This window comes from Drosophila mauritiana, chromosome 2L (assembly GCF_004382145.1).
Source record: "Drosophila mauritiana strain mau12 chromosome 2L, ASM438214v1, whole genome shotgun sequence".
Lineage (NCBI taxonomy): Eukaryota > Metazoa > Arthropoda > Insecta > Diptera > Drosophilidae > Drosophila > Drosophila mauritiana.
In genome coordinates this window covers 11,974,520-12,000,640 of record NC_046667.1, presented here as the reverse complement: position 1 = coordinate 12,000,640, position 26,121 = coordinate 11,974,520, and the positions used below count along the sequence as shown (strand labels likewise).

The 26,121-nt window shown below is 38.4% G+C and overlaps 1 protein-coding gene across 3 annotated transcripts in view; it reads right to left on the bottom strand.

Annotated features, from left to right (window-relative positions):
* Positions 1–26,121, bottom strand: part of LOC117150558 (CUGBP Elav-like family member 2) — a 102,358-nt gene that overhangs the window by 35,833 nt on the left and 40,404 nt on the right. For 2 of the 3 annotated variants that reach the window (XR_004460770.1, XM_033317509.1), the window contains exon 3: positions 5,795–6,285. Coding sequence is in view for 2 of the 3 variants with exons in the window: in XM_033317509.1 (XP_033173400.1) it covers positions 5,795–6,285 (491 nt within the window). In the remaining variant the exon portion in view is untranslated. Of the gene's footprint in view, positions 1–5,794; positions 6,286–6,524; positions 6,923–26,121 lie in introns of those variants that run through there. The other variant, XM_033317521.1, reaches the window with a different exon arrangement.

Here is a 26,121-nt window from a genome sequence, read left to right as displayed (position 1 = left end):
TCCCACAATTTTCCCGCCCGATTTCAAGGCCTACCTCAACCTCGGGCTCAGCGGTGTGTGATGCCAGCGCTGGTTACAACAAAACTTAATACGGCAATGCAATAGTTGCATAATGCAATTACCCACCAGCGTATCGGCGGCATTTAGTGGTGGCCATTTTGGCTGCCTTCCCCCCCTCTCCCCCTTCAGTTGGTTGGCCAGGTGGCGTGGTATCCGGCTCAGTGCCACCCCACTACGCTCCACACAGGTAATTCAATCTGTCGCAGTTCCTCTCTTTTTATGCCATGTCACCACCAACATTTTTCTGCATTTTTCACATATTTGCAAATATTTTCATTTCTCGTTGCGGCCGCTTTTTTAACTGCCATTAAATATCTGGCTGAGTGAGGTTAGACGCAGCAGTCGTCGGCACATCCGACGTGTGAGTGAATTATGAGAGACTCGCAGTTTTTCCGTTTTAAAAACATAAAAATATTTAAAAAGGGTGTACGATTTTAATTCTGTGGTTAAATGGATCCTCAAAATATTTGTGATTTAATAGAGTAAAATCGGATGAAACCAAAGCTTTTAAATCTAAATTTAATTGGAAGGGTATTATTATTCTAAGGTTACAACTCGAACAAAGCTCTTCGCTCTATTATTATTATTCCATCATAAAAATATCGTGTTTCATTGAAAGGTAAGGAAAGCTGGGTGAAAATATCGCATTCAATGGAGCAGATTAAATATCACTTAAAATTAAACTAGCGTTAAATGTAACAAATGAAGGAAAATCGAAACCATTCGGAATGCAATAAAACATAGTCGGCGAGCAAGGATACTGCAAGGATACTGGTTCTGGCTGATCGAAGCTATAGATACGGAAAGCAATCGAAGGATAACGAAGGAGGAGGCAACGGAACTGCATCAAAACAACGCAGAAAACGAAGAAAAATCTCACACAACTCCCATTATGTGCATGTCAACTGCAGTTAGAATCAAACCCAAGACACACACACACAAACACACACTCACACACACAAACACAAGCAAATAGAACAAAGCGATAAAAAACAAGTTTGCCAACGGAGTGAAAATAAAGAAAACGCCAAGGAAAATCGAAGAAAAAGCAACAGCAACATTGATGAAAACGACACCCAGTCACGTTTTTGGACAAAAAGAACTTAATCCCGGCAAGTGGGAGGAAGATGAAATCGAGAGCCACCAGACAAGACGTGCCAAAGTCCGGCAAAAACTAAACTAACGTATATATATATATATAAACGTATATATCCCGACCTTTATATATCACCCATAAAGCACAAAAACCTTGGAAACACGTTTGTGAACGAAGAGTGCAACGAAACGAATTAATCGAAGTTAAATAAATCAATGTCCTTAAACATTGCCATCCACAGATTTACTGACTACGACTAGTAGAGGAGCACAAAGTAAATGGAACCAAACACGAGATATTGCACAGGATCAAGGATGCAGCTGAAACAAGCCAATCTCAAATGTATCTTTGTATATGCGATGTTTATTCGTGGGATTAAGACTGCAATTTTGGACTAACTAGAAAACACAGTAACTTTTAGCAACTTTCAATTATATATTGAAATCTGGCACACTTTAATTAATATTTGATTTTGGTTTCTAAAATCAATTTTGTTTGCTTAAATTATGATTTGAAATCAACTATGCTAGTAAAATCTATATCGAAACTATACTTAAATCTTTCACCTGAACCGTGACAAAGATTTAGTAACGCTCCAATGGCAACTAAAAGTCATGACAAAAATTGCAATTTAAAAAAAAAAAAGAAATCAAACTCAAACTGCTCGAAATTTACTTCCTCGAAACCTGCATTTGAAATTGAAATTCGCCTTTTCCTTTGGCGCGCAGCAAAGGCAAGGGGGGTGTGGAATAAAATTAAGTGAAATTTTATGCATTTTTCACGCTCAGTGCAGCAGCTAAATAAAAATGTCAAGAGCACAAAGTTCCTGGAAGAAGGCATCTTACAGAAAAAAAAAAAGGAACGACCGATGAAGGCGTTAGATAAGTGCGTTACTTTTCCTTTTTCCGGGGAGACATTGGACAGCTGGTCTTAGAGTTGGGAAAAGCTTTTCAAAATGAAGTTCTCAAGGCAGTCGAAAGATAACTAAAACGGGGACGACCCCAGCAAACACCCAAAAAAAATCAGCTAACTGACCAAGATTTTCCCCCACTCCCCCCTACTTCTACCCCAAGAAAAACCCCACTTAACCCCGATTTCTAACTCAGTGTGAATTATATTATTTCTTTTCCTTGGTTTTGGGTGGATTCTCATCTGCGTTTCTTCGTTCTTCCTTTTCTGGTTTGGTCAGCGAGTTAGTTTTTTATAAGGCGGAGGTCATAAATCACAGGCTCGACTAAAAAAGTGGGCGTTGGGGGTGCGATGGGCGTGGCTGCCCTGGTGGGGAACTGTGACATATGCTCTTGTTTTGGGGTGGAACAAAAGTTCACAATTGAATACGGTCAGGGTGGTTTATCTGCAAAAGCCTAGCTTAAGGGCTTAAAACTAATGATTATCGAAATCATTTACAATAACGTAATGTAATTAAGTTGATTAGAAAGGGGAGCGATAAATAAATGTAAAAGTACGAGGGGAAAATTTAATGGAATGTGAGCTTTTAAATCTCCAGAATATCTAAGAAACAAACATAAAAAAAATATAACCAACAGGATAGCTTTAAAAAAAGAAGGGATACTTAACCAGGTTAAGTATCGATTTTTCATTAAATCTACTTAAAATTAAAGCGAGCTTTGTAACGAGGAAAATCTTAATTTCTTTATAGTTGGCTGCGTTTCGCTGGCCACAAAAGCCGCGAGAACTTCAAATTCCAAACCAAAGAGGCCACAAAACATTTTACACCGCTCCCCTCTGGCAGCTCATTCAATATCAAATTAAAAGCTACCTGTTTCTACCTTTTCTCACCTGAAACAATCCGAAACGAGAACCGCAGAAAATCCTTCTCGCTATGCTTCGACTCCTTGCAACCGACCCCCCGAAAATAACGCCCATTTATCCCGTATTCGGAAAATACTACCCATTCTATCGCCGAACCGCAAGCGCTAATAAATTATGACCCAAGCGCTTAACCTTGTGCCGCTCCTCTCCACCTTTCCCCGCCCCTGTCTCCATTCACTTCTGACCCCTTAACCTTCACACCTCTCACCTTTATCTCTTGGCCGCAGTGCAACAAAAAACAGTAACCGTAAAACCGCAACACCCGCAACAACGTCGAAAATCCAAGAGAGGCGGAAAAGTTAGTGGGGAAAATGGGAGGAAAAACTGCCCGCTAACGAAATTTAGTGCCCCAAAAAGGATAACAATTTCGGGGTGCTAGAAGGAAAGGGAAGCATTAGCCCAGAAATACTTGTCCGAAACGAAAAGGAAATTTTTTTGGTCGATTCCTTTTATTTATTTTCGTTTTGCTGTTGGTATTTTTTAGTTATTTACGACTTTCTGGTTCAGAGGTCAACCATCGCACTTAAAAGTGTCATTTTGCATTTTGTTTGGTTTAAAGGAAAAAGCGAGTCAGCGCCAAAAAGCAAAAATAAACTAACTCGGACAAAAATGCAACAGACAAAAGCCAGCAGCAGAATAAAAAGTTACACAAGTCTAAGGATATGGATGAGGTCCTTTAAAACCTAATGGTAGCCTAAAACTGGGTTACATTTTGCCATCTAAATGGAAATGTTGTTAGCAGGAAGTTTTGCTGGCTTAAACCGAGAAAAAAGCGACCTACAAAAAATGCATCATGCAAGCGGAGAAAATGGAGTTCCCAAAAAGGTCGAAATGAAAAGTAGTTCACTAGAAAAAGTTTTAGAGGTATTTACCAGGTGTTTAACTTCTATTAAAGGTTACTTAAAAAAATAAAATGTTATAAATAATTAAAATAATATGAACTTAAAGAAGTTATAAATTAAATTTTTATTATATTTTTTACATTGGTTTTTTATTAATTTCTATAAGCAGTCCAATATACCCTTAAAAAAATGTAACCAAGAATAAGAAAAGTTCGTTACCACTTTATTTTTTCGCCACTTCTCGTTGTAGGTCACTGGCACGCCCACAAAAAAAAAGGAACCGCCCACTTTTCCTTCTTTGCGCTGACATAAATAATAACTTTGAAATGCAATTTGTGTCGATTTTGTGTTTGTGACTTGCACAAGTCTCTTCCAGCGACAAAAATACCAGCAATAAAAGCGAACATTTTCACATGAGCACTTTGGGAGTGGAAAACGCTGTGACTACTTTTCGTTGCTTGTCATAAATCATCAACACAACGCGCCACTTAAGTGCTTCTAAAACTGTTCTTTCCACTCGCATTTCCCCTTGCCACGCCCCCTTTTTTCTCGGACACTACTGACCAGAACAGCACAGCCACGCCCACTTTTACAAAAATAAGGATGAACCTGTCAGCGGCAGTCGGAAAACTAGACAACAACAACAGAAAAAAATGGCATAAATACAGATGGAAAAGCTAAATAGACAGTTGGATACGGAATAACAATGACGCTGAGTAAACAAAAAGTTTTCGAAACACAAAATATACAAATGCACAATGGAAACGAGACAAGAATGAATGCTCTCACAGAAATATGAATAGATAAATCGGAGCCAAATGGCAATTGGAAATGAAAAAGATTAGAAGTGGAAATGTCGTTATGAATGAATGGGGGAAAAAGAGCACATCAATAAAAATAGAAACTTGACTGCAGTTGAGAGGCCTCAGAAAAAAAAGCGGAGAAAAGAACAGAACAATGAATATATTGGAATAATGAAAGGGGATACCGAAACTCGCAGAGATTTCCATTCCAATGAAAACCAAATGACAGGTGAATAAATGAACAAAATAAACAGATTTTGTCAGAAATTTATATAAATAATATAATATTAATAATAATGTTTGAAATATAATTTCAAATGAATTTAATCTTATGGATATCTTTGCATAGCCTACAATTTATTACACCAACGCAGTAGCTTTAATCAGTAATCCCTAAGCCTTGATCTTAAACTCTTAAATAAAACCCATGAATTGAATACTCTGAATTGTATTATTTAAATCAACACATAGTCCCCACCGAGTTTCGTTGCAATCTCCATTAGCAAAGCTCAAGGCTATTGAAATGTCTGCTCAAACACAAATAGCGAACAAAAAGCAATTTGCTGATGAAATGAAATGGCAATTGCAAGTGAATGCAATTAAAAGGGAGAGAAGGGCAGACATAGAGGAATACATATGTATATGTATGTGTGCAGCGAATGCACGACTTTGGTATATTTGTGTTCTGGCTAGACCAATATCTCATATTAATTCTGTCTGCACTTCTCTCATTTCCATGAAGGGGACGACGATAAAGTTTTGGCGGAGCTTTTAGCTATTTACCGCAACAAATTCGAGTGTAATTTATCAGCCAGACAAAGGCGATGGACAAGGAGAGAGAAATTGTACAGTGGTCTGTCGCTAACTGGAATATAACTATAGCAATCTTAGACTTAAATTCCTTAGCATACCTTTTGGCGACTTTTCGTGGAAAATATTAAGAATGATATACCTAATACGATTGCGATTAATCTGAAATTTTATATAAGGATACGAATTTGGTTTCACTTAGTTAGTTTTTGTTTTTAGGCGGTAGGAATGAATCCCAAGTATCTTTTGAAGTTCAGAGGACATCATAATGATAGTGGAAAGGATAATCTTATCGGGTATGAAAAATTTAAGAATGACTAGAACTAGTTTTCCCAATTGGGAACACTCACCCTTGCTAATTCCGGTGGCCTTGTCCCGCAGAACGTTGATCGAGTGCACGGCGCCGTACTCCTCGAACATCTCGCGCAGCTGCGACTCGTCCATCGACTTGGGCACCTGGCCGACGAACATCTTGATGTTGTCCGGATCCGGTTCCTTCTCGCCGTACGTCACCGTGGCGTCCGTGTCCAGACGGAAGCAGGCGTCATCGTCGACCATGGCGACCACATTGCGGTTGGCGCTGCACGGATTGTTATTGTTGTTGACCAAACCGGCGGCGGACATTATACCGTTGCTGCCTACGGAAACCAGTGCGTTGTTGTTGCTGCCGCCCAAGCTCGGATTGCTGTTGTTGTTGCCGACGTTTAAGCTGTTGTTGCTGGTGCCGTTGCTGTTATTGTTGTTGTTGTTCAGCAGCGATGGATTGTTGTTGTTGCTGTGTATGGGACTATTCGGCAGGCTGTTCGTTGCACTGCTGCTCTTATCACTCATACCAAAAGCACTGGAAGAGATTGGAAGAAGAGAGCCAGGATTAGTACACTGAAGTCACGATAAATAAGACAATATGAATTTGTGATGTGCTTATTAAAAAATAAAAATATTGTACAATACTTAATGTAGTTAATTTATTTTAAAAATATTTGCATATTTTTTGCTGGGAGCAAAGCGTGGCAAGGAATCCACTTCTACGAGTGTCCACTGTACTCCAATCTTTTACAGTTACCACACACTAGCACTTACTCCAAGTAGATATCGTTGTTCTTCTCGGAGAAATCGAAAATCATGCGGCGATTGGCCAAAAACGAAGCGCGACTGGTGAACATATTTGCGATTTCAAACTGAATTTTTTACACGGTCGACGCGAATAATGAACGGGAAAACTTGAAACTTTCAATTTAGCGGCAGCCAATTACCAATACCAATACGCTTCACGTTTACTGTTAACGCACACGGACACTCGAGGTCGGATTGATTAAATTAAGGGCCTAAATAAATACTTCCACTTAACACGGCACTCGGAACTCAACGTGACTAATTAAAAAAAGCTATATATTTAATATATAAACGCAGCGGCTTCGCTTCTCCTCCCTCTTCCTCTTCTTCTTCCTCGCACTTCCTTTTCGGTCAATCGTCGATGGACAAATGAACGAGAAATCGTTGCGGCGATTGGAATGGAGTCAGGTGGAAGAAGTGACCTTCCAGTGCATTCCAAAGAGAGCGCGGGAGAAAGAACAGACTTCAAGGTCAAAAGCTCGATGGAGCAGGAGAGAGCATCAAAAGTGGAGACAGTCTAGAGCGAGATAGCTACAAACTATCGCATTGGTATTCAAATTAACGGGTAATCAAGTTTTAAAAATCGCTTTGATCGGTTTTACTCAATTCCAAGGCCGTCATACGATTTTAATCTAAAAATCTGCCCAGAATAGGCACTATTTACGATTAAAAATTCCACGAATTTATCCTAAGGAAACTTGAGAACAAAAAAGGTTCTCTTTTTAACGTAAGTTTTCCATTGCATGTGAAAATACCACAAACGACAGGACATCATCATTAGGGTGTGTTTGCTATAGCTTAATTATGTGAAATGTGATACGTTGCGATTTGTCTTCGTGTTCAAACGGACTTTAAAGCTAATTCGAATGCCTAAAACAACTTGGACTTTGGCTTGAGTGCGCCCCACTTGTTGGCCCTGTCAATTTTCTGGCCGAGTAGACCTCAAATAGCATTAACCTAATGGCCATTTGCTTGTGTAAATAAACGATTTGAGCTTTTTCGAATGGAATTGGGTCGGATGAAACGCGATGAGCAAATACTTGGGCAAGGACCTCCACCACACCTGGTGATTAAACGCTTTCTGTCTACTAACGTTCACGGTGGTGAGCCAAAAACTAGTGTTTACTTAAAGTTAGAATAAATTAAGTATCTAGATAGTAGGTTTAAATATTCATTTGGCCACTATAGAGACTGTCATTGTAAGACTAGGAGTGTTGTTACGAAAGTATATTAGCCTAGAACAGAGTAGAATTTAATCGGTTAGCAGAACGTGGAAATAATAAATTATTCTTGACGTAATTAGAAATTTTGGGTTTAAAAATTGAGAAAGTTGAAAAATTTTTATATTTCTTGATTAAGAATTAAGAATTTCTAAATTTTTTGTATGCAGATTGTCTATCTGTTTTTGATTTGACTCATCCACTTATTTTTATTTCCACACAAATTTGGCGTTACTTGTTAATTTTACTTTGTCTTCTAATTTCTTACAAGTTTCACTTTTATCTACCAAATTCTTGTCATCCCGTTCCAGTTCCTTTTCGCCCTTTGTGACTTCTTTGTTGCATTTTGTAATTTGAACTTTTTCTTTGCTCTGTGTTTTCCAGACTCAAACTTTCGTTCTTCCACTCTTCCCACTTAACCCTCTCTTAGCTTTTTCGTCTTGACTTTAATTTAGTTAAAGTTTGTAAGTCACTGGAGGCAGGGGGCGGATGCCACGCCCCTACACTAGACTGCAAAATCGTAGGGAATCACTAGGGACCGTCTGTAATTGCAACGACCCTTTGACACATTTATTGCATTTCTTGCTTTACTCCACTGATAAAAAATTCACTAAAATTGTTAAGGGAAAATCACAAATATGCATATTCAATGATTCTACGTGTTTGAAGACGGCCTTCAGATTTCACGCATTATTTCAAATATTAATTCTAAGTACTGCAAAATAGTAATCAATATTGAAATTTTATTCCCATTTCAACTATTTGTTGCGGTGTAAACTGTACATGATCCGAGTTCAGCTTAGGGGTTCCAATAAAACATGCAATTGCGACAATTTTATCCCAAACTTTTTTAACCGAAAAACAAAACTTTGCACCCCAGCAAGAAAAAAAAACAACAACAACTGAACAACCCAACGAAGAATGAACGAGTAAAACGTAGTGAACTTTGTTGCTATCAAAGTTCAAACTGCAATTCATCTTCATCAACAAAAAGTATGCAATAAACTTGGCAACAAGGAAATTCTGCAATATTTTGACCCCAGAAATACCCATCAATGCTTAAATTCTTTTCACAAGTACACATGCTAACTCGCAATTTAGCCTTGTTGTTTTGTATAAAAAACTACTTTTTAAGGACACAACTAATTCGATTACAGGACATATTTCAACTTTAATAAGTCTATTCCATTTAAGATTTCACTCTTTAAATTTTTAAAGCAAACTTTGGCGCTCTTTTCCTTCGCTTACTTTTCTTGGCATTTATCTTCATTTGTCGAAGGAGCCGAAGGAAAAGCAGAAGGACCTCGTCCTGCAGCAGCTGTCAACAATTTGCCAACCGCAAAATTGTCGAGGGAGCCAAGTGGGTGTTTGAAATTCGGCATAGGGATTGGACTTGGACCACGCCTGCGATTCTCTCGAGAAACTCACTAATTTGCTTGATTACTCCAGAGAATATCCGGCGGCTGAGAAATTTGAAATCTATTATAAAAGTTTTTTAGCCTCAAAATGAAGGCCCACTTGGGACAGCTGGCTGAGATGCCGTAGGAGGTGTGTGGGGAAAATCATCTTCGACGGCGTCGACATGGGTCAACACTTTGACAGGCACAAGGACAAAGAGTCGAAACTTTTTCAACAAAGGTGAGGAAAATTAACAAAAAAATAGGTAGTTGCAGCAGCTGTGAGGCACTCGGAAAAATGGGATCATAAATTGAGTTTATTTTAATTAATAAAGAGTATACGAGTATAAGATATACTTAAATGCATTATTTTTATATTTTTTTTATTATTATTTTTTTTTTAATACTCCAAAAATATTAAAAATAGCCTTTATTATGAATGATACTCGACTTGGATAGTAGTTTAAAATTTTGATTACATTTTTTTTTTCAGTGATGGCAGCAGCTGAAACATTCTTCGAACAACTTTTGCTAGTCTTCACTTTTTACTTTTTATTTTTTGTTTTTCGGATCTCTCTTATTTTGCAGGTGAGCTGGATAATTTTTTTTTTTTTATGTCTAGCGTCTGCTTCACAACAAATCAAGTGCAAAGTGGAGTCCTCCACTCCATGTTACTGTTGTTGTTGGAGAGCAGAGTGAACTTTTGATTCTTGTTATTTTGTTACTCATCGCTCTTTGTTCTCCCTGATTGGTTTTTTGTTGGTAGTGCGGTATACTAGAGAAGTGAAATCAATGGGAATGGAAAAAACCCAGTGAAGTAGGGCAAAAGGACTTTGCGAGGACGAAAGGTACATAAAAAAATGGCAAGAGAGCTTAAAGATTTTCTCAGTTAATAACTCAAGAAGCTATAAAATTGCATTAAAATATAACAATATTGCCGCTTTCTTTTCTTCTCTTAGGTAATACTGCCGGATTCTGTAGTATCTTAATTTAACAACCACGCATAAGCCCCATTCAAATCTCATATTTCCCATAATCCCCGTTCATCGCTAAACTATAAAATGAAGTATGCACCTTTACCATTTTCCTTGAGTTAATAACCAACCTAGCGGTTTTTAAGCAGCTTAAACTCGCCCCCCATCCAACCCGGGGTTTCCTTTGATCTGGCCAGGAATAACCTTTTAATGCGACTCAAGTTCAGAGGACTATAAATTACTGAACTGCGCGAAAAACAGAAGAGAATGCTGGGGAAAAGCGGCGAATGAAAAAAAATGAAAAAAATATGAGAACATTTCAGCACGCTTATCAAAGATAATTTTAAGCCGCATTTAAAAATGATTTCTTTGCTTTATTTTCGCACAGACCCTGCCACTTTCTCCAGCCGCTTTCCCGGCGCCATTCTCTCGCTTTTCGTCGAGCTACGCGACTTTTTCCGCTGACTGTGCGTTGTCTGGCAACCCTGGAGGTAAATGGAAAGTGGGAAGGTGTACGATTTTGGTGGGTACCAGAGCGGAAGGAAAGGCGGACCAGGGTGGCCAGGGTGACTAGGGTGGCCCAATGTTGACAGTCAGTGAACCCCGAAAAAGGCAATGCCAACAATATAACCAAGAAGCGATGTTTTGCTGAACGAAGTATCTTATACCCTATGAACCTATCAAGGTTTAAACTTTTAATAAATAAAAGTTTTGTTAAATCTTACTTTCTGTTATGAAGTTTTATTTTTATAACATTTTATAGTTGCTAAACATATATTGCCAGAAATTGTTTAATGGATGAGTCCTTTTCTGTAAAGGGCCCAAAGTAGTTCATTCCACCAACGCGCTGCTCTTTTTTGGTCAAGGGTCCCCGTGTCCCCCCAGCCCCTCATAGACCAAAAAACCTGTGCAAGGACTTGCTCCGCTTTCGTCCTTCCACTGCGACAATTGGATGAGCAAATGCTGACGAAAGGGGTAGGAGGAGATGGGGCTTATGGACATGGAAAAGAGGAAAAAGGGGAGCGCAGCTTGGACTTTGCCCAAATATTTGACATGGCCAAAAGCAGACAGCGGCCAAGGGGAGGGAGGGGAAGCACTGTCTGGGGGACTGGGAGGATGATGAAGGTGATGCAGCTCATTTTTTGACTCTACTCCAGGGATTTCCATGGGTCTTTCGGCGTTGGGGTCCTTTTTGAGTTTAGGACTCGTGTGTAATTAAGCAAAAATTCCAAATCGTTTGTAGTTGTTGTCCTTGTCTGGCTCTCTCATTCCCAATTTTGTTGTTAATAATCACTTGTAAATAGATCAAAGTTGGCATTTTATTTGAATTCCTCATCGCAGTGGGGAATTTTTGGGCTCTAGAGTTGGCACCAGACTGAAAGTCCGAGCCGAATGGATTATGTTGACTAATTAGAGGTTGATGAGGGAGAGTTCATTGGGGAGTTTGGAATGTTTGGGTTGAGTCCAGGGGACTTTTGAAGTTTAGTTAGGCTTTGGACTTCTTGACAATAACTAATGGGGAAGAAAAAACAACTTGCAAGTAAGGAAGTACATCCCCATTGGAACCTTTAAGATATCACCATGTCTTGAGACGTTCATTTCATCGAAAAGAAATTAAACGACTGCCGCATTTCATTTACTTAAATTGCTCACCCATAACTTTCCATCTTTACAACTGAAAATGACACACAAATTAAAAAGGCAGAAGCACGAAAATAAAACACCAACGTCACCGAAGAAAAAAGTGTGCAATAAATATCCGCCACACAGGAAACCAAATTAAATAAGTAAATCTTGTGGCCATGTAAAAAATGAAACCGAAAAGGCAAAAAATAAAGGACCGAGAGCCGAATCGAGTGAAAAATATATATGTACGTTTGTCTGTCGAAAGATAAAGCAGCACAAAGGGATGCCAGCACTGGGCTCTCAATGTCACTGGGAAAAAAGGAGCAAAATCCACACCAAAAAATTAAAAAAAAAAAGCAAAATTAAATTGTGAAACGTAATGTTAACGCAGCCAAATGCCCAAAAGTCCAAGGGAGGCGATTCGAGCCAGGCCTTAACCACAATGAAATGAATGGAATACATGTGAGCATACTAACCAGAAAAAATATATATTTATTCCCTTTTTCTGCGCTCAATACATATATATATATGTGTTCTTTTTTTTGGTATATTGAAAACTTTGGGTGCTCTTTAAGGGAACCAGCAATGACACACATGAACCAAAAAAGATCTGGGTTCTGGTGTTAAAACAAAAGTACAGGCATTTCCGCCCAACTGAGGAGCAAAAATTTCAACAATGCCAACGGCTTTGGCAAACGGAAGCAAAAAAGTGAAAAGAAACTCGAAGGACGAAGGTGGGAAAAGCGAAATTTGGATACGCTCAAGTAACTAATGTAATGATTTAATAAAAGAAAAATATCTTTCTTAGAAGTACATAGTATTTTCCAAAAACAATATTTCACTTGATATTAACTAACATTTTATAGTAGTCGTTTTATACTTAAAAATATTACATTCTTAATTTAAGCTTGACTTGAGCTAAACTTTAAAAGTCCGCAATTTTTAAGGGTTCCAATTTCGCAAAGATGAAATTCTAGAACAGAAATTTTCCCGCCCGGAGAACGGAATTTATTGATTCATTCTGGAAAATCCACAAACTGAATGCGAACAGTGACAACTGGGGGCCTTGAATGAAAAAGAAAATGATTTGCATGGCTTCGGGAGACAAAAACAAAAAAAAGACAAAAAAAAAGCGAAAAAGAATTCCACACGCTCCCCGGAAAACTCCAACCGACCAAGCGAAGCAAGATATGCGGAAAATTGAACCAAATGATTTTTATTTTCTTCTCCCGGCAGTGAAAAAGCAAGGGGTTAACACTTTGCCAGCATAAGTCTTCGAGAAAAAGTATAAAAAAAAAGGTGGAAAATTATAAATGAAAATTCCAAAAGTGCCGAGGGGGTGTGCGAAAATAAAACAAAAAACGAAGGCCCCCGCATGAAAGTTTCCAACTTGAGGCAGGCAAAAATTGTCGCCACTTGCTGCCAATTGTTGTTTACCAACGAAATTGAAACAATTCGATGCTCTTAACTGCAGCATTTTCCTTTTCCACCAGACAACACGATTTTCACATGACTCTTTTTACTCTTTTTAGCCATTCGATATGCTGCGTTGATTCGCATTTTATAAATGGTTTGTAGAAGAAAGTAGGCAAATAAGCCGAAAAACAATTGATGTTCTTTTGGATATGGATGCATTTTAACATTTGATCAGTTTCGTTTTGAAACACTATAGGCTGATTTTCAACTCGATTTGTTTGGAAAATCCACTGAAAGTGGTCGAAAGTATACTTCTTAAATCTTACAAATTGTAGATGCTTAACTTATATTTATCTATTAATGCAAACTCAATTCAATTAATATCTCTTTTATATGACAATTTCGAGCTTTAAACGCATTTGCATGTATAATTTCTTTTAAGCCCATTCCGAACTGGAGCACATCGTTATCCTAGACCGGAAACCACACCCTTTCCGCTTTTGCTGGCCATCTTGGTCCCTTAGGGACCATTACCTCAACATTGTGACAACAAAGTGGGGCCAAGATTGGGAGGAGAATAAAAAATTAAGTCCCCCCTCACCATTTTCATTCTCATGCGGGAGACATTTGTATAATTTGTTTGTGTTTTGTGTGCATTTTTATGATTTTGTCAACGCGGCACAAAAGGAAACGAGCTGCGAAAGCGAAAGGATGCTGTGATGCCGTGCTAGAGAGGGACGGAAAATAGCCCACAAAACGAGCAAACGATAATCATAATAACGGGACATGGCCAACGAGGCTCCTGGGAAAATGTTGACCGTAAAGGATGAGGGATAAGGAAAAGCGCCGGGGAAAGAAAGAAAGTCGTTTAGCCGTGTCTCTAATTGCCCAGAAAAGAGACCATTAAATGGAAAAAGAGACAGCATCATTTGCCGTCTCTTTCGGCCAGGTGAATCCTTAAAGCAAAGCAAAAACGAAAAACAGAAGGACCATCTATTTATTGAAAAACAATCTCGAGACATAAATTGGCCAACAGCCAGGGGCACGAAGATGACCATATTTTAAACGATCCTTTGGGGGAAAATATATAACGATGCTTTTTATCTCTTGATTGTGGGCGAAATATTGAAAGATATTACGGAAACAAATCAATTTGCAAATAAGCGAGCACATTTGTCACGACATTATATCTATCTGTTTATTTTTTATTTCTGTATATATTTTAGTTTCTTTCGGTTTATTTTTAGTCGAGACAATCTCAGAAACTTCCTCCATATCCTGGAGTGCAACAAGAGCAAATAGAGCACACGAAATCACGCACGCCCACTTGTCGAAAGAAAAAGTCGCGACATCAAGTTTGCCATGTCCTTAGAGCCATCCTTATCGCACACACACGCAAGGCGCTTAGTTGCCGTCTCTTTCTGGCTAGGCTCTACTTGACGCATGTCACGTGTTTAATTATTTACGTGACTTGGCGGCATTTTTTTTTGTATCCTGGCATTTGAAACGATTTTCCTCTTTCTTGTGTAAATATTTATTGCCATTTTGTGTCGTGGCTAAAATATATAGAAAGCCAAAAAAGAATCTTAAACTTTCAAAGTTTTGTTTGTCTCTTGGCTGAAAGACAATAGCTCCATTATTGTTCAAGCTTTTACATAAACATATTTTTATAAGGTTAATATTTTTTAAATTATTTCCACATGTATTAACTTATTAGTCCTACATCTGTGACGAAATTCGTGGAAATTCTTGCTGCTTAATCACACACATGCACACCACAATTAAACGGACAAGCAGTCATTAAAAATTTAAGCAGCTTTTAGGCTTACACGCGAGAGAAAAACAAACACAGAAACGCAGAAATAATAGACTTTGCCGCGCTTTGTTATTGTTTATTAAAACAACAAAAAAAGGGTTAAAAATTATATTGTATGTCTGAGCTGCTGCCTTTCCATATTTTTTTTTGTTATTTTCATCTGATTAACAGGAGGACAGGATTGGTGTAGAAAAAGGGGGATCAGCTTTCGGGGATTAAATGCTTGGGGACCCACAAAGAACCCTTTCGCCGACTTGATCAAATTTTATTAATTGAGTGGAGCAGACACAGCAAATATTTGCATGAAAATTAACCCTTTCCCTTGTCTTTGTTGCTTTTTTCTAATGGCCTGGCTTTTCAGAGGGATAATATTTTGAAATTAATTAAGTTTTTCTTTTAATACAAAAGGCTGCAGGCATAAATTAACCTTTAATTCTGACAGCTTTAAATTTTTGTTTTATATTTTCAGTTTCATAAATAAATTCAAAGCACAAAATCACGATGCAAGTATGCAACGAAAAACAATGACAATTTGTATTTACACATGCGATTGCCCAATTTCAGTTTCAATTCATTTCAACATCAATTTTTCACACATTTCGCATCGAGTGTTTGATTTTTGTCATTTTATTTGCCATTTCATATTTTATAACGCAAACGTCTTGGCTCCATTGCTCAGCATGGCCTCAAAAAGCTGCTGTTTTCCCATCATCGAATGTGACACACTTTTCCACCTGCACACACACACACACAGATGCACCTTGAATCTACAGGAAAAACCTTTCGAATCACTTCACTTGAAGACAATTCCAGGGGCCAGGCCACTTACGATTTCAGCTCCATGTGTGCCCCATAAAAAGTGCTTTGAAATGGGGAAAGGGGGAAATGTCTGAGTGGCGCAAAGGTAAACGAAAGAAAGTGCCATGTTGTCTACCCAATACAATAAATATTTAATGCACATGTTATTACATCAATAAGTGTGTCACTCGCCCACACATAGAAACACTCGGCTCACACAGATACTCCGTTGTCGAAGCTTTTATCTTCTATCTGTTGGCTGTTGCAAATTGCCAGAGGCAAAAATCGCGAATCGAAAAAAAGGCGGTTACTTCACAATGTAGTTTACGAAGTAACCAGCATCTACATATGAATTTTTTTCAAAAATTACATTATAACTCGCATTCAATACATCAAAATAAAGCTATGTAGCATTCAGTTTTTAAACTTTTTATGTTTTGTATCAATGATTCCTCTGTCCAAAGGCATTTCCTTTTGATTATTAAATTGTCAGCTTGAATTGCTCTCCAGCCGGTACATTGATAAATCGATTCGATTTTATTTTCATGCTCGAATCAACTTTCGTGTATAATACTTTATTATTCATGAAAAAAGGTTTTTCCGTTGGTGTTTCTATACTTTTATTTCGTTGCTTAAACAAACGTAAATATGAATATGTATATTTAATCGAAATGTGGGTCAATTTTTTATGCATTAGCAATCGTTGGAAAAGCGTTAAGAGAGTGAGAGGTAGAAATAGCAAACAAAAAAGTGAAGAGGAAACACATTCCCTACTACTTGACGTTTGTTTGCTCGTTTGGCATTATTTTTGGCCATATTTTCTGTGTGTGTGTTGGCTGTCAATCGCATTTTGGGCGGCCTTAATGCCACATGACAGGGACAAAGCGTTGCATATTTTAAGGCGCCACAGGAAATGGACGCCAACAAAAAATAGTTTGTTCAGTGGTCAACTTTTTTTTCCGCCATATTCAACAGCCAAAAATTCATGAAAATATCACACACATTTGTTTTGTATAATAAAAAAAAAAAGGAAATGAATTTAGCTCATCGTTCAAGTGACCAATAAATATTTAAAGCATGCAGCAATTTCAAGAATTAATGGATTAGAATGAACGGCTCAATTGTTTGATTATCCTGGGGATATTTTAGTTTGCACTAGTTTAGTTCTCTTCATGAAAAGAGAAGACTATAAAAGAATTTGTTATATTTTTAGTTTGGTGCTCAAACAGAATGTACTTCAAATTATTAGCATTCTTTAAAACGCTTCACACAATTCACAAAAGCAGCTTGGAAAGTGGTTACAATGAATAAGTGCTCACTAAAATGCATAATTCGAATAATTTCCAGTGTAATTAGAGCTGCACTCAAATGGTCAACAAGGAGCAGGACTAAAAAACAGATTACACTAAACACAAATGTGCATGCAACTCACACACAGGCAAATTGGAAAACAAAGGAGCAACATCATCGGGGGAAAAAAAGGATGGAAAACCAGCAGCAGCAAAAGGGAAATAGCCTGGCCATAAATGTACGACAACCGCAAATAAAACGGCTGGCAAATTGCTCCAGGACGAAGTCTGAGAATGGAGCGAAAAAGGACACACCGAAGGAGGCAGGCTAAAATTATGTGCTTGTGCTCAGAAACGAGAAGAGGTCCTTTAGCTGCTATTTACTTTGTCTATTCGCCGGAATTACCAGTGCGTCTGATTGTTAGACTGGATTAAACGAGGTTACGCTCTTGTGCGAAAAGTTCAAGTGAATTCAAAAGGTTCTTGTTATAAAAAGTAATTAATAAGTTGTGGAATGGGACTGCTTTTCACCTTTAAAGATTTCATAAATCTTACAATATATACATATATACAATATAATCATTTTTAAAATTTTTCAAACTGATATTTTAGATTTAAAACTTTTTACTAGAGTGCTGCAGGTATTTTTATGCCACAGCATACTTGTTTTGAGCTTGTTTCAACAAACTTTCTGTTGATATTATGCCAACTTGTTTGTTAATATATTTATCTTTTCCCCTGGTTGTCGTCTGTCGAATTATATTTTATAAGCACACAGAAGTAGCAGACAATTTGGACCCAAAAACAAACCAATTTAATGCCGCGACGCCAACAATTTTCCAGCGCATAGACAACAGCTTGGTAATGGGTATGTGTGTGTGTTTTTTGGTCACAGGTGCCACTTATGCGGTCCTTAAAATGAAAACTGGGAAAACTGTGAGAGGCGGGAAAGTGAGGAGAAAAGGCAAAGTAGACTGCGCTTTTTGTAGCCGCTTTTCGCAGTCGTCGCAGTTTCGACGCTTATTATAACCGTTTTTATAACCAAGTTAAAAGGAAAAGCAAACTTTTTCTGATAAAAATGTTAGGGTATCAAAGTTTGGACGAATTTTCTATTCTCAATTAAATTTGAAGTCAGCCAAAATCAGCAAAAATATTAAATTAAATATTAACTATTTGAATAATTTGAATAATTGGTCAAAATACATTATTACAGCTTAGACCCAAAAATCCGTACAATATTTTCAGAGAAACTTTCACTTATCTATTTTTTCATAATATTTGGTATGCCATATGGTATCCAAATGGTCGACTTTTCCCAAAAATGGTCTTTCTTTCGCTTTCCCGCTGCTGGCCAGACTTTGCTAGTCATTTTGTTTTCCCCCCTTTTTCCTCATTTCCCTCCCATATCCTCTTCTCTTCCAGACGGCGGCGCATTTTAAGCATCTTAAAAAAGTTTTCACTCGGTTTGGGGCCACACACACATTTGCGGGTTAAAGTTTCGGCTGGGCTCCTTCTGTTTTTCAGAGTTTTTGCTTTAATAATTCATTCGTTCGCTATTTATGTGACAGGTGATAGCCGTGGAAAGGCTTTTCCTCCTGCAGACCCTCCCCCCCAACGGTTTCCCAACCATTTGGTCAAGTCGAGAGTAGAGTGGTCTAGACTTTCGGCACCCGCAGATGGAATAATTGCTGTGCCATGTTCCCAGGGGTCCATTTTTGGCACTTTGAAAAGGGTGACTGTGAATGCAGGGAATTTAATTTGGAGAATTCGCAATGGCCATATGGGTGACTAATTGAAGCGACCCTTGGGCAAAATAAAAAGCAGAGCTTCGAAAAAGATTTCAAGGTCGAAAAAAAATCCAGGCTGAGCAAGTGATTGTTATAAATGTTTAAAAATCTTTAAGCGAAATTGGTTGAGTTTTTTATCATATCCTTGTAATACTGGAATTTTCCTGTTCCCCTCTAAACAAAATTGCTTCAGATAAGAAACACTCACATCGGTTAGCGGAGTGAGTTTGGGTAAATGCCACTACATGCTGGATCATTAACTAAACGACAGTTTAAGCATTTCTGCCGCACAAAAGGCGAGTGGATAAAGAATGAAAACGGAAGCTGGGCGAAATTTGTTGGCCAACGCGGGAGCAAATTTCTTGGCAATCTACGCTGCGGCAGCATGGAGAGAAAATGTGCCACATAACATTAACCAACAACTCATATCCTTGAAAATTTAGCCAGACGACTGAGCGCCTGTTGATGGGCAACACATTTTTTCTACTTTATTTTCTTCTACTTGCGACAATGTCTAATGAAGCGGCAATGAGGCGTGCCAACAAAATGAAGAAAAGTTCACTCGTAGGGGAAAAACAAACATCGTCGTCATCATCATCATTATCGGCGCGGGGTGAAAGGGGGGCAAGGACACGTCATGACCCTGCTGCAAAATTTACATATAGCGAAAAGGAAACTTTTGCGGCTTATCAGCGAAAAAAATTCAAAGATACTCGAAAGACCGGAATGCCAAATGAGGGAAGGGCTAAAAGGGAAACAGGGATGCGGCCAAATTAATATGAAGAAAAAAGGAAAGAAAATTCCACTTTGATGTTGAAAGTAATGATCTTTAAGGAAAAGAGAATGTATTTAATGTATTTTTTTAATATTAAGACATCGTTTTTTGTTAAATTTTGGTATTGTTTGCTTGAATTCTGAGCTCACCGAATTAAAGACAAGCCTGAAGAACATTTAAAAAATATTCTCCCTTGCCAAAGAATAAAGCAATCAACAGCAGAACTCAAGGAGCCAACAATTGAGCAACAACAAGAAAGGCGCAAAGAGTACAATTACAACTACAAGTGCGAGGTTCCAGCCAACAAGCCACCCCCAAAAGCCCCAACTACCGACCCCAACACCAAGCCCATCATCATCCCCTTGAGACTGCCTCAACAATTAAAACCAACTGAGTTGCCATATTTGAAGTGAGCCAGCGAAAGGACAATAATAATGAGGGAATGCGGGGCGGGGGGCAGGAAAATGCTGGGGGAGTACTCATAATCATAATTGTGGGCTTCCCTCGAACAACAAAACCAAGTAGAACTACATCAGAAACAGCAAAACCTTAATTGTTCTCATGTGTTTTTCTATGGGCGAGGGCGTGGCCTCTTTCATATTTTGCCTGCTCATTGTTCGACAAAAAGAAAGGCACATGCATTTAAGCCTGGTCAAAAGGAAAGTTTCAGCATTTATTGTTGCCTGCTCTTTTCTGTTTTACAGCCAAGATAATTAGATTCTAGTTGTTGCTACCCCAACCTTCGTTGTCATCATCATTATCATCTTCAAGCCTGACCGAATTCGGTTTTAATTGTTTCTCCATCATAACTTGTAATGATGAAGGTGGTGGTTGGCTGCCATCAATGAAACTAATTTGGAGCAACTTTCTTGGGCTGAGAGACAAATATTTCATCACAGCATCTACTTGCAACACAAAACGAGACAATTAAAATGACCAGAATAGTGAGCTGGCGAAGCCCAGATGAAATAAACAAAGAGATGCAGAGAGAAAAATATTTCTATACATTTAAAAGGATTCTGAGAATCTACATGTCTACATTCTTCTTTTATCAAAAGAATAGTTCAAGCAATTAGAATTACCTTTGCATTAACTTTTAACTATGGTGTATCAAATATATAATAATTTCTTTTAACGAGTATTCACTGTACCAACGAGTGAACTCTTTTGTTTGCCTGGCCTCATGTGTGTGACAATTAAAATGGTTGGGGTTTTATATATCCTTATACTTTTGCATCGTTTGCGGCTTTTTAATTGTTTATGCACTTGCCACCATTTAAATAAAGTAAGTTGTAGTTTTCATGAGAAGGAATTTTAAAGCAATTAGTTGCCTTTTTTTATGCATCTAAATTTCTATGATTTAAAATGTATTTAAATCTATAAAATTTATTTTTATTTTCTTGACACATTTTCCCCGCAACTCAGCATATATTAGCATTACTATGTGCACCCACATCACTTCCACATTTTTTTTTAAGCAAGTCAAGTGGGAAGCAAGTTTCCTAATTACACCAACGTCGACGCATCCTCGTCTTCACTTGACATATTTTCCCCGCCATTGAAAAGGAAAATCTCACGCTGCGCGGAAAAAATTAGGGTGGAGTGCGAGTGCTGAACCAGTGCACAAATTTCGTTTTAGAAAAAAGTATACGTGACATTTTTTGGATTCTTTTTGATGACGCAGAGCTGCTTGCTTGTGTGTAAAACATGCTCAAACTCACATATTTACATTATAGTGCACGAAAAACCCCTATTTAGCACAAAAATGAAAACGAAACCTTTTCAAACGCATTAACATATGTGTGTGTGTGTGTAATGCTGGTAACCCAAATAGGGCTCATAAAGTGATAATTAAATAAGTTTTTGCACAAAAGCCCGGGATAAAACTCTAATTAAAAGAAAGTGTGTGTGTGTGTGTGCAAATCATTTATAGTTTTCTAAAATTAACTACTAAAATTCAAAAATTTGTGTACTAATTTGTAGAATTTAAGCCGCTTAAACTGTTTAAAAGCGGGAACAAATTCATGTAAAGAGTAAATTCATTTAAATTTCAATATATGCTTATGCATTAGTAAACAGCGTTTTAGTTTTGGATGTGCCTTAATTAAAGCCTTAAATCTTTTTTTTTCATTTTCGCAAGCATTTTCATATTTACTAATCTTAGTTAATCTATGCATTTAAAGCCAATTCAATCTTTTAATTATCATTCCTTGTACTCATTTGGCTTATTTCGTAGATGGTGTATTGAATTTTTGGGAAGATTGGTTTCAGTTCAAATGAAAATTGAAGTTAATCCAGAAGTAAGTTTGTTTTCTTTGTCATTTCAGGACAGTAATTTGTGTGTAAATTAAAGCACACAAAATACGTGAATTATCGAACCGATGTCAAAAACACACAACGCAACAACCTGACAGTTGCACAATGGACGGGCTAACTAGCACAAAGGCAGTAACATGGACCAGGGTCTCCTCTGCTCATTGACCACTTAAAGACAAAGCCCGACTCCGCTTTCCCTTGTCCGTTGGCCATTGTCCGTTCGGTGTCCGCCAGTTGCCAATCGCCGGTGCAACGAAGCGGCAAATGAAACACCACGACACGACAGCAGCAAGGCTGCAACACAAGCGGCACACGGGCAACATGGACGCGCAGCAAGTTGCCAGTTGCAACATGAACACACTTTAACCCAGGAGTAGTCGATATCATTTCCGGGCAAATGCGTTTACAATGTGGCACGGGGCATTTCGCCTACCAAAAAGATAGAACGGGTATTTTCGAGGTAAGCATCAAGAGCAGACACACACACACACAAACAAGCCGGCGAAGTTGTGCTTTCTCCACCGCACTCCTCTGGACTTTCATAGTTGGCTTCTATTAAAGCCTGACGCACACATAAAATTGCATTCAAAATATTTCCAAGTCAAAAACGCTGACAGACTGCAACGTCTGGGTTTGTATTTACTGACAGGCCGCCGCCGTCTAGCCGAAAAATGTAGTTAGCCTGCATTCGTAAGCTACACTAATAAAAAGAAGGTATATAGTTAAAAAGTAAGATATGAATATTAATAAGATGAGAGAGAAAGCGAAGGAGCTAAAGAATATCGCTCATACGCACTGTTGTCTTTTTAGACATTTCGTATATTTAAAATAATAATCAAATAACGCGTTTCACGAAATCTTTTTCAACTGTCTATTGAAAGTGTCACTAAATTTTGTTCAGTGCCTTGCCCGTCCACAAACTGAAGACCACACAAACAAGCCAACCCAGAGCAGTCGTCATTGCAGTCACTCACTCAGTCAATCAACGAGTCATTCCGTTTGCCAAACACTTCGGCCCCCTTTTTTTGGCCGACCCTGCCGCAGGTTGAATCCCCCTCGGCCCCCTCGTTTGCCACAAACAGAGGCGCCGCCTGTCAAGTTGTCGTCTGGTGCCTGTGAAATTAGCGGCTGCTTGCAATTATGGCCTAAATGCGATGAGAACACCGTTAGACAGAAGGGAGGCGAAAAGTCTTTAACAACAACAACCCGCCCACCACATTTCCATCTCCTTTCTACGTGAAAACTTATACCATCGGCACTTGAACGCCGTGGCCGTAGTGGCGGCAACAAGAGCAACAATTTTCGGGCAATTCTTTACTCCCGGGCTAATTGTTGTTGTTAGCCGTATCCGTTTTGGCAGCAAACTGGGCTAATTGGCCTCAGCCAGAGTTTGTATGGATTTTTAATTGAAAATCAATAGGAGTGCGCGCAGCCCCAAAATAGTGGGGGCAAAATTGGCTGAGGATGGCACAGCTGGTGCTTCGAATATTCCAACATAATCTATGGCACAATTCTGGCACACCAAACAGTTTAAGCGGCTTTAAAGATTTTCCACTGGTGGAAAATCAAATTCAAAGCAAGGAAAGCGGCTGGGAAATGCAGTCAAAAATGTAAAGGTGTTGTTTAGTTATATAGTAAAACAATAAACAGCTAACTATACCTAAAACGATCTAATAAATGTGCGAGTATATACAAAGGATGTTTTTTATAAAATATAAAACTCCATAGAAACTTCTTTGATGAGGAATCACTGTACTTTGTTTGCAGAGTGAAGGCGAAAAGCCAGTGAGGAAGATAGAAACATTGCTTACAGCAATTTTGCAACACTTTGGCAACTCAAAGAATGTTTTTAATTAAATCAAAAAAGCTAACCGGCTTCACCATCCAACACCCCCCTCCCTCCTGCCCAGCGTTCTGCACGTATGAGAAAACTTTTCGTTTCGTGAAAAAATTCATTAAAAATTTAATTTTCGCTCAACAAGTAGAAAAACGGAGGACGAAAAAAAAACTAGACGATGAAGGGATGGGGCCAAATGGGAACTCAAACCTGACCTCGAAAGGTGGAAAGATAGCACAGAATGCACTTTGCTAATAAGTTTCGGCGCTTTTCGATTATCAGATGACGCGAGCGGTGGAAAGCGGAAAAGCGGAAAAGCCGAAAGCGAGCTGAAAGTTTGCACCACATGACAGGCGAAAAATATTTTTGCAACTCTTGAAAAAAGGAAAAGAGTTAAGGGCTGAGTATTTTCGAGTGCTATTTTTAGCTCAAACCTGTTTTTTTTTTCCTTAGCTCCACCGTAAGTTTTCCCCATTTCTGTGTCAATGTATGCCAAGAGGAGCAGCTCCCTGCTACTCACACCAACAACCCCCCTCTGTACTCCAACCCCATTTTCACTAAAGTGAAGCCTCGCTGCACAGCAAAGTGTTTGATGTTGTTGCCGTCGCCGCTCTTCTCTAGCTGTTGTTGTTGTTGTTTGGTGCGCAACGGGGCATGCATATGGTTTACATTAGGCTAAGTAGCACATACACACACACACACAGGTGATATTGCCCCCTCACACACACACTCGCATCCACAATGCCCCCAAATACACACACACAAACACAAAGAGCAAACTCACTTGGCGCCTACTTGGATACCAAAAGTCTAAAAGTACAGTGGTACAGAGAGTACAAGATATAGAAATATAGATAAAGATTCAGATACAATTGTAACTGGAGAACTGGAGAATAATTATTATGAAATATACTTTTTTTTAAATCAAAATTTGGTTAATCAATTCCTTAAAAGCACATTTGGTTTCCAGAATCATATCTACTTATGTATATATAAAACATGCTTCTTTAGGAATTACATTGCATTATTTCAAATTACTGCAAGCGTATGCATATTTACCCCGCCCACTGTCAACGCGGCACAGTAGCGTCGAAAAGGTTTCGCACAGCGCCGAGTGTTTGTGTTTTGGCATAAACGCGCCCTGATAAGCTAAAAGGCTAAGGGCTGCCAACGCCGCCACATGTGGCTCAAGGGTTAAAGCAAAGGGCGATGCAGCAGCTGCCCTTAGATAGCAAAAAAAAAAAAAAGAAACTCGGAAAAAATTTATAAAAACAAAATGTGGCGAGCGGGAAAAAACAATGTTGATAAGCGACCAGTTTTCCGGGCGCACTTAACATATTTTTCCAGGGGTAAAAAGACGACTGTGCATTGTCTATAAAAATTTATGTCTAACAGGGGCAAAATGCCGCAGCTCTTGGTTTAATGGTGTGAATTATATTAAGCGACCTACACACGCACGTACTGGAAAAACCATCTGCTTAGGTGTGGGTGTGGTTTCTGTGTGTGTGCAGGAAAAACCCCCTTCTTTTGTGTGTGTGCCGCTGATTTGTTTTTATCACAGCTCCCCGGAGGCATCAATTATGCGCCGATGTCAGAGCGGGAAACTCCTTCTCGGTGGTGGAAGCATTTAATGGAAGGAAAAAATACGACTGGGGGGAATATGGGGAAATTCTTTGCTCGATCTTTCCGAGGGGTTGTTTAAAGTGGTGGAGTCACCCCACGAGTAAAACCTTAAACTTAAAAGGAAAAGTGAACGCGCACAAAAGAATGCTTATTTTGCTTTTAAAAATAACAAACAAGCCCAGAGCCTTCAAAATTATTTTGGGACCACATTCGAAAACATAGATAAGCATCTTAACAAAATCAGTTTATAAATTTTCTTTTAATAACGTTTTTAATCTGATTTACTTGGTTAAAAGGGCATGAATTTATTGTATTCCATTTATAATTCGATTTAAAATTATGTTTTAAACTAAATACTTCAGCTTCACATATATCTTATGGCGAAATAATACTTTAAAGCCATACAAATATTAATCCTTATTCATTTTTCAAGCTATGATGGCAATACTAACAAAAAACCCCCATTATTTCCGCATATATATTGCTCTTTATATGCCACATAAAGCCCAGAATTATAACCAAAAATGTAAATGTCAACAATTGCCAAGTAATGCGCTTTCCTTTCAAGTTGCTCGCTTAATCCTCACCCTTCAAGGAAATTTTCCGCCACCACAGACGCACATAAAAAACAATTTCGCGCATTCAAAAGCACAAGGAGAAAAACGAACATAAAAAATAAAATACAGCAGA